Source organism: Dermacentor variabilis, chromosome 9, assembly GCF_050947875.1.
Source record: "Dermacentor variabilis isolate Ectoservices chromosome 9, ASM5094787v1, whole genome shotgun sequence".
Taxonomy (NCBI): Eukaryota; Metazoa; Arthropoda; class Arachnida; order Ixodida; family Ixodidae; genus Dermacentor; species Dermacentor variabilis.
In genome coordinates, this window is record NC_134576.1 from 82344625 (window position 1) to 82353851 (window position 9227).

General features: G+C 47.2%; 1 protein-coding gene across 2 annotated transcripts; it reads right to left on the reverse strand.

The window, feature by feature from the left end:
• On the reverse strand, positions 1 to 7210 carry LOC142557023 (uncharacterized). 2 transcript variants are annotated; one of them, XR_012822696.1, is made up of 2 exons: positions 6782 to 7210; positions 1 to 610 (listed from the first exon to the last, which is right to left on the reverse strand). XR_012822696.1 is itself a non-coding variant. In XM_075668561.1 (2 exons), the coding sequence occupies exons 1-2, from the start codon at positions 6360 to 6362 to the stop codon at positions 12 to 14; spliced, it is 819 nt and encodes a 272-aa protein (XP_075524676.1). In that variant the 5' UTR covers positions 6363 to 6744; the 3' UTR covers positions 1 to 11. The 2 variants fall into 2 exon arrangements, 1 of the variants encoding a protein (XP_075524676.1); XM_075668561.1 differs by lacking the exon at positions 6782 to 7210 and adding an exon at positions 6143 to 6744.
• Between the last annotated feature and the right edge of the window lie 2017 nt (positions 7211 to 9227).

A 9227-nucleotide genomic window follows, 5' to 3' on the forward strand; every position in this document is an offset into this window, starting at 1 on the left:
TGCCTAATGCTTTATTTTTCCCAGGGCTGCCACGGGCCGAGCCAGCTGCTTTTCATGGTCGTTGTTTGAGTCTTCATGGTGGTTGCCTCATTTTCTTGAAAGTTGTTCGACCTGGTCTTTAGCAACAGCATAATCGAGATGGACATGAAAATGACTGCGGCTACCACCAGTAGCAAGATCCAGATGTAGACCGACAAATTGTCCTTCTCCCTCTCGTTTTGCACCTCTGCGGTGGGGGTTGTTGCATGATCTTGAGCTGGCTTAATACAGGTCGACGTTGTTACGATTGTCACTCTGTCACTCACCGTACGCGGTAATGAGGCGGTAATGTTTGCAATTTCGAACATCACTCGAACAACGTTGGACCTTTCCGACTTCAGCCCATCAGCATTGACAACGCGCGCTGCCAAGTACGCCGTCAGGTAGAAGCTATCGTCGCCACGGGGCGCTGTACCCCAGCGACTCGGCAGGCTGATGGTGACCAAGTGTTTGGAGCCGGCGGGAAGGGGTTCCAGGTTGCCATCGACGACGCTCGACATCAGCTCCTGGCTGTCGAAGTCTGAAAAGACCCCGTCTTCGTCCGTGCCGCCTCGGAGCTCTAGTGCAGCAGCTGCAATTGAAGATACAGACAATATAGCTGGCTCTCGAGACGTTGATATTTATAGAGAGACGATAACACGCATCCGCTCGCAGGCCTCATCGGTAAGGTTCATATGACAGGCATGATGCCTGGCAATATATATATATATATATATATATATATATATATATATATATATATATATATATATATATATATATATATATATATATATATATATATATATATATGTAAGAAGAGATAACAGTATGACGTACGTTGAATACGCACAGTATAATCAAAGACTGTGACAAAGGCTGGTCCACCAGCCGAAATGGCATATATGTTTGAGGAAATCACGCTGGTCCCGGTAGTAAAATGAAGAAAAAAGGGTACCACGTACGTTGAATAAGTGCAGTATACTTCACTGACGTTTCGCCTGGTGGACGAGCCTTTGTCGAAGTCTTTTATTATACTGTGCTTATTCAACGTACGTCGTGCTCTTTCTTCTTCGTATATATATATATATATATATATATATATGTATATATATATATATATAAACCTTACAGGCCCTTATAGGCATTGTGTAAGCGGGGAGAGTACACTCAAAGGTTATACAATAATTAGAATACATATAAGCTAGCTTACGAATGTCGTTAGTAGAATTATGGGGAAAGACGGGGAATGCGGGAGATGGAAATTCAAGACGATGAGCAAAACGTGAACAAGGTGAATGCAGGAGCCAACGTTTCGACAAGTGGACTTGTCTCCTTCAAGGCGACCTACGCTTTCCTCGCCACAGTATATATAGGTGGGGTTCTTCTAAAGGGGAGAGGGTGTGAGGCGGGAGGGTGCGGAAACGAGGGAAGGTGTCTTAGCGTGTCGAATTGAGAGTAAAGGAACGCTGTGCACAAGGTCAAAGCCAGGGCCACCCCTCACCCCCCATCGCGGTCTGTCAATCCACGCGTGTTAGCCGGCGTGTCAAGGGCGTCTGACACGCCGCTGAAAGAAAAAAAAATAAAAGGGAGAGGAATGGAAAGGGAAAAAAGGGGGGGGGTAACGCCAGGAAATCCAACTAAGTGTTGTTGCCTATAGCTTGAAGTTTAGCATAGCGAATAGATTCTAAAGCTCCTTTTGAAACGTTTGTGCCTATTGGTTGCAATGTCTTGAACTTATGGATAAGGCATGATTCTCTGTATTTCCTTTGTCGTTCAGAACAGAAATTTGACTGTAAGATGTAGAGTTTAAAGTCATCAAAGTTATGACCTGGTTGGTTGAAATGCTCGGCGACAGCTTTGGGAAAGCTGTGACCGCGCGGTGTCCGTTTAATCTGATGTTCATTGATTGTTCTGTTTCACCGATATATTGTTTCTTGCAGAAAGAACATTCAAGCATATAAATCAGATCCGAACTTGTACAAGTGAAGCTAGATTTGACTTCAAGTGTATAACTATTTGCGGTGCTTTTAATTTTAATGTCACTTTGAAGGTGCCTGCAGGTTTTGCACCTAGGGCGACAACATGCGACAGCATGCGTGGGTTGACAGACCGGGGTTGGGGATGAGGGGTGGCCCTGGCTTTGAACTTGTGCACAGAGTTCCTTTACTCTCAATTCGACACGCTAACACACCTTCCCGCCTTGCACTAATTACGGCACCCAGACTACAGATCACCAAATAACTATTTTATGCAACACATATCCAACATTAATTACTTATGCCCAAGAGAGTGTAAACATTCATCAATTCAAGAAGAAAATGAGCCATCATTTGAACATCCCCGTGTGAAATCTTGTTATGCATACCTGCTGCATTTCATTGTTATTCCGACTGCTCTGTGCGAATGTGTTTTTTTTCCTTTCCACACCACTGACTATCGCTCATTGTTGAGGACGTCTTCAGTGCTATTTTCTGCCTGGCCAGTGCTTGTATAATCGCTCATGTTGGATTCTTGTCTCTCTGTGTTTGATGTACCACTGTTCTCACTGATATGTTATTCCGCACCATCTGCACCGACGTGTAATGCGGGTGTTAGGCCTCGTCAGGAGACATCCTAGTCTCCTTTAGCCTCTCCCCGCGGACACCATGCATTAACGCGACAGCGTTAAGGAGCTCGTGTCGCAGAAAAGCCGGCGTCGTCGGCGTCGGTGGTGTTGGCCGCGAGCGATAAATTCCGGGAGGTACTTCATGAATAAAAAACAACTTGCAAGGTGGGCTGGGTGAGAACCGAACCAGGGCCTCCGGAGTGTGAGACGGAGACGCTACCACTCAGCCACGAGTTTTTTTTATTTATTGCCTGTTTTGTACTTCTATATCAAGCAACAAATGACTTGAGAAAACAACATAAATTAGCAAGTTTTCAGCACTAAGTGTCAGCCACACAGGGGCTGACTAAATTCTTTAAGCGCAGTCAAGGGTTCCACCCTTGACGGCGACGCCGGTACACAATCTTGTGCTTTCTGAATTTCCACAAATCTCGACACGCATTCTCGGAAAAGCATTCGTGCAGGCCGAGCATCCGTATCGCAGTCATACCCCGCCATACGGGCGCGCCATAGACAGTGAAGGCCAACTAGCATAATAAAGTCAAATGGCAGTCCATCATCGTTTTCTATAGATAAATATCTAATACCCTGTGGATCTAAAGGAAAGTCCTTTTTGATAGTCCTCTGAAGTACATCCCAAAAGAAGACACCCGCCCAACAATCTAGAAATACATGATCTATAGTTTCTGGTTTCTTACAGATCAAGCAATGCGAACCCCCAGGGTAAGAAAAACCGACGATCTTCTAAAAAGGTTTTGACATTCATCGTACCCGTGTGAAGCTTAAAAAAGAAAGACTTGGTCTCTGGCGTTACTTGCATTTTTTTCACCCGCTTAAGCACGTCTTGCCCTTGGCCTCCACTGTATATGGCCCTGTACATTGGCACAGGGAGAACTACATCGCATACTTCTTTGTACAATGTTTTACGTTTCACTGAAAAAAGGTACTCATTTGAAAATCTAACGGACAAAAACCGTACACTTAAAATAACTTCTTTAAGAAAGTCACAAACAGGACCGCTCATATTGTCTGTATAGACTACATAGCCAGGTAACGCGCTCCTTAGCCTCACTTGGCACACCGTGCGCAAGAAAGGATCGCTTAAGTCGCGGAAAATAAAAACCGGTTAACCACCTGTCGTACAAAAAGGTGCGTCATTCCTAAACCTCCGTCTTTAACTCGCTTGAACAAATTCGTTCGACTGCATCGTTCCCAATTCGAAGCCCACACAAATACTGCGAATACTCGGTGCAACTTCTGTATATTTACCCTTGAACAATGCAATACCTGCATTACATACCATATTTTTGCGATAAAAAATAGATTGCAGACTGTAGCTCTTGCAAACATTGACAGATGTCCACCTTTCCACTTGTTCGCTTTTATCTGCGTTTCTCTTGTTTGATCTTGCCAATACTCATCGTTATTTTTGTAATAATCCAGCGGGACGCCTAGGTATTTAACGGGTGTCGTGAGCCACTTCACTTGGCGAAAGTGACAGGGGTGGAAGGCCACTCTCCGTGCCAGAAGCCAAGGCACTTTGCCCAGTTTACCATACTTCCAGTTACCGTGCCAAAACCCTTCACTAGAGCGATAGCTGCAGCTGCACTCTCTGTATCCGTACAACAAACTTCGACGTCATCCGCATACGCCAGAATTTTAACTTCCGATGCATTTAATCTCAACCCGTTAGTGTTGGTGCTATCAATGATCGCTAGGCACATTGTTTCTATGCATAAACTAAACAGAAGGGGACTCAGGGGCCAGCCCTGGCGTACAGAACGCTTTAGGTTAATGGGGGCGCGCACTGACTTGTTAACAATGAACCGCGTAGTGCAGTTCCGGTACACCAAAGCTACCCCACCTCTAATGATGGGTCCGACATTAATGTGGTCTAGGATGTCAAGCAAAATACCATGAGGTGCACAATCAAAAGCTTTCTCGAGGTCTAGCTGTAGAATTGCTACCCCTGCTTGCATAATGGCGCAGCACTCCATCACGCACCGAATCTTATGTATATTAGTCACAATCGAACGCCCCATAATTCCACGTTTGGTGAGGACCAACCAAGTCCTTAATTAATTTCTGTAGCCGCCTTCCTAGCACTTTCATCAAGATATTATAATCCCAATTAGTTAATGATGTAGGCCTGTATTAGGAAACCAATTTTAACTTCTCTGACTCTTCTGTCTTTGGTATTAATACAGTATGTGCTTCCCCAAATGACCGGGGCAGGACATCTAGTTCGTAAGCCTCATTAAAAAGAACTGTAAGCAGATGAGACAATTCTTTTTTAAACGTCTTGTAAAACGAAGCGCTCAGACCATCAGGCCCTGGCGACTTGCCGAGATTCAGGTTATCTACAGCGTTTTCTACTTCCGTTTGTGATATGGGTGACTCCAACTCTGTTCTGGCGTCATCTTGAAGTCGTGGCATTCTCTCAAGAAATTCTTCTTTAAGCCTCTCTGCATTCGCAGGTCTAGAAGCAAAAAGCGCTTCGTAATGTCGAGCAAAAGCACGTCCTATGCTGTCACTGTCTGTCATTACTATCCCGTTATCTTCAATAACATCTATATGGTTCCGCCGGGCGCGACTTTTTTCGAGTCCAAGTGCGCGTTTTGTTGGACATTCATCTATAGCCATCGATTCTACCCTTGCTCTCACTTGTGCTCCGCGATAACGGTTCTCATCATAAAGGTCCAGTTTCTGTTTGATACTACGCAGATCTTCGGCATACACACCTGGCGCTTCGCATTCAAGCGCTGTCAGCTTTTCAAAAATCATCTTAAGCTCTTTCTCTTTCTTTTTGGCTTCAAACAATAAAATGCTGGATCTTTCTATCGCTTTAATTTTTATCTGTTGCTTAAAAATTTCCCACTGCTCTCCTATTCTGTCCCCACTATCTTCATGGATATTCTTAATTGCATGAATCACAGCTTCATTGAAAGATTCATCCCTTAATAAATTGGAATTCAATTTCCATTGCTGGCATGAAAAACTCTTGCTCTCTTTCCTTGATCCTATTTGACATTTTACAAGGCAGTGATCAGTAAAAGAAATTGGCGAAACACCATAACTGCGACACTTTGGGATCGTATCCACTGACAGGTACAGTCGGTCCAAGCGGGCATGGCTGTTGCCCTGAAAATGAGTGTACTTCACAGCTCGGGAGCCCTCCAGGCACTCTGCAATATCCTCTAGCTCATGATCTGCAATCATTTGCGACAACACATCACTGCTTTTGTCTCTAACCATTCTTGCAGTTGACCTATCACTTGAGTTCAAAACGCACTTAACATCCCCAACCAAAACAAGCTGCTTATCAATGCACAAATACTGTCTTAGGTTAGAAAAGAAATTAACGCGTTCCTGCGCCACACTTCGAGCATAAACACACATAACACGCCATGCAATATCACTATGTGAAATCACACAGCACAAATCTACCGGAACAACACGAAGAAACATTTTGCACAGGCAGTCCTGGATTCCTTCGAACAAGGAGGACGCACCCACCGGACCTGCCGATAGCGTGGCTCACAACGGCGAGGTACCGTGTAGTGAACCCCCGCAGCATGTTCGCCGTCTCCTCTTCTCCTTCCACTTTCGTCTCCTGCACAGCCAAAACGTCGAGATCTTCTTCCATTAACAACCGGTACAGTTGACTTTGTTTTTTTCTAGAGGCGAGACCTCGAACGTTTAAAGTGGCAAGTGTAAGTGACGTTTGAGAAGCCATCGTTGATTTCTGGAAACGGTAGGCCCGGAGCGTGGCGCTTACATTGCGCGTCTAGTTCAATGCTAGACGCCTCCGGGACCGCCCGGTGAGACGGTCTCACCACTTTGCGAAAGTGGCTTGTCGTCAAATTTCCTAACCGCTGTGCCACGAGGCCATGCCCTGAGGTTCGTGCGTCTACCCGTTGGTGTCTTCGCAGGCGGTCCCTCGATGCTTCTCGCGCCGACCTTGTCTCCTTGGCTTGTGGCGTCTTCCAGGGGTCTTTTAACTGCCGAGCTGACGCCGGTACTCGCCGCGACGCCGCTGGCGTTCGGTCACTCACCGAAAGCGTCCATGTCCGTATTTGAACTACGAGGGACGCTTTTCACGACCCCCCTTTTAGACACTTCGTGTATGGGAGTTACGGCTAGTTGAGAACTTACTTCTTTTACAGAGTCGTCAGTTCCCTCAGAAGTTTTTGCCGCAGAGTCCGGCGGGCTGTGTACTGCCTCTGATCGATCTTCACTTGCTGGAGCTGAGGCATCGCAATGTGGCCCAGTTGTAATCACATCCCCGCTACCTTTCGCTGCGTCCTCCGCCTCGGTCACGTCCGTAATATGCACCGTTGAATCCTCCTCACCGGCCGTTGCGGTCACTGCGGCGTAGGAAGGAACGCACTCGGCGTCGACGTGACCGAAACCCCGGCAGTGTGAGCAACGTGGCACCTTGCACTCGCGACGCACATGTCCCGAACCATGGCAGCGCAAACACTGCATAGGCCGACCTGGTGCAATCAACAGCGCTAGTTCACCAGCGACGCGAATCCGGTGTGGCAGATCGTGAACCTTGACACAACTCTTGAGCTTCAGGAGCACAGCCCGAGTAGTCGAACCTTTCTCGTTCACTCCTTCCACACGCCAGCGTTCCGAGTAACCTCGGTCACTTTGCCAAACGCTGCCAGCCGTACGCACGTCGTCATCCGCCACGCCTTGTAGCAACCAATGAAGCTGAAGCCTCACCTGCTGCTCCTGCTGGTCGATGACGACACAGCGTCGCCCTTTGACCTGAAGTTCTTTCAATCCAGCCAACTGCTTCGTCGCCTCTGGGCTGTTTTATGTCACATGGTTGATCTGGTAGGCACCCAAAGCCACAACGTCAGGGAGCAGCCGTTCCTTGTGCAAAGCGTCCCGGAAATCTTCGAGCCTGAATGGCCGCGCTCGTACATCTCCGTGCAAGAACAATGTGTTCAAAACGACGCGTCCTGTTGGCAAATGCGGCAAAATAATCTCAAAATCCTTGTCGTCTCCTGATAACATCTTGTTACCGCGTCCCGGGTGGGCCGCTGAGACCGCTCGTGAAGAGCCCGACATTCCGCGTCCGCTCACCTCGGTGGCTGAAGAGGAAGTGACTCAGCCACGAGTTGGATGCTTCAAAGCGGTACGTCGCTTCGTCGAGTGCCAGCCCGGTGACTGTGTTTGGGAATGGACCCCGATACGCCGACGAGCACTGAGTGAGAAACCCTACAAGGTCATTCGACGTATTGGCGCACTGGACTATGAGGCCATGCCAGACGGCATTTCGCATTCACAGCGGCGCCGCGCACGATCTGAAGTTGTCCACGTCGTGTGCCTTAAAGCCTTTTACGGACGCTGCCGAACTTGCCTTATTTTGTTGTTTTCTTTGCTACGAGTGCTTTTCTTTATTACTATCGTTTGTTTGTAGCATCGGGTCGATGCTTCTTAAGAGGGGGGTATCGACACGTGTACTTGTTTGTCTTTATCGGGCGACACGTTTCACCGCCTAACAAAAGTTATCGTACAGCGCAGGACGCGCCTGCATGTATCGGAAGTTTCTGTAATGTTATCGATGCTTCCATCCTCTGACTGTGACCGAACTTTGTGGGATCTGATCGCATGTGTGCGCGACGCGAATAATGTAGAACCTTGTAGAAGGCACGCGTGTCCCAGCGATTACTCGGAACATTCGACGACTGATGTATAAAAGCGGACGCGCTTGACCAGCTGATCAGATTTTCGACGATCACCGGCCGTGTTCGTCGCTGTCGTTCTGATATAAGTGTAGCCTGTTTTTGTGGGCACTGGTTCGCCCAATAAAAGTTAGTTTTGTCTTTCACAGCACTGCTACTGTGTTCTTCAACGTCACCACCACGTTACAATATATATATATATATATATATATATATATATATATATATATATATATATATATATATATATATATATATATATATATATATATATATATATATATATTGTTGCGGTCACAGACGACGATCACCAACACGACGAAAGAAACGACGTAGTGGGGCTAACCTACCTAATGGTTGTACCGGCCATATCTTCTGCAGAGTAAACACGATCCCAGTTACCTTTATATATCTGCCAGTTTCATTTTTGGTGGATGTACTCCAGAACATGAAACTCCACAGCGGGGTTGTCCTTGGCCGTCCTACCATGCAGATAGACGACCAGGCAGCTGGATTAGGCTTGGTGTCAGCACCCGGTGCACCCGTGACGTCAGCATCCGCGACACCGCAACCCTCAGTCGTTTTGACTCATCCGCGCGACCTCGGCACCTTCTCCGGTAACGGCACCGACAAAGTCGACATCGAAGATTGGCTTGACATAGACGAACGCGTCGCTGCACAACACCGATAGGACGCTACAGTGATTCTTGCAAATCTTCTCATCTATTTCCAGGAACCAGCACGCACCTGGTCTGACACACACGAAGGATAGTTGGCCAGCTGGGACGCATGCAAGCAAAAACTTCGCGACCTCTTCGGCATGCTCGTTGGTCGCCAGTGCGCCGCTGCGAAATACCTATCCTGTTGGTCTCAGACAGCTACGAGTCGTACGTTGCGTACTT

Bases quoted from the DNA above. Each gene is read 5' to 3' on its own strand.
- LOC142557023 (XM_075668561.1), bottom strand. From the start codon at position 6,362: ATGGCTTCTCAAACGTCACTTACACTTGCCACTTTAAACGTTCGAGGT. The intron at 611-6,142 runs GTGGGTGCGTCC...CTTCAATTGCAG, and splicing joins CCACGCTATCGGCAGGTCCG to CTGCTGCACTAGAGCTCCGA.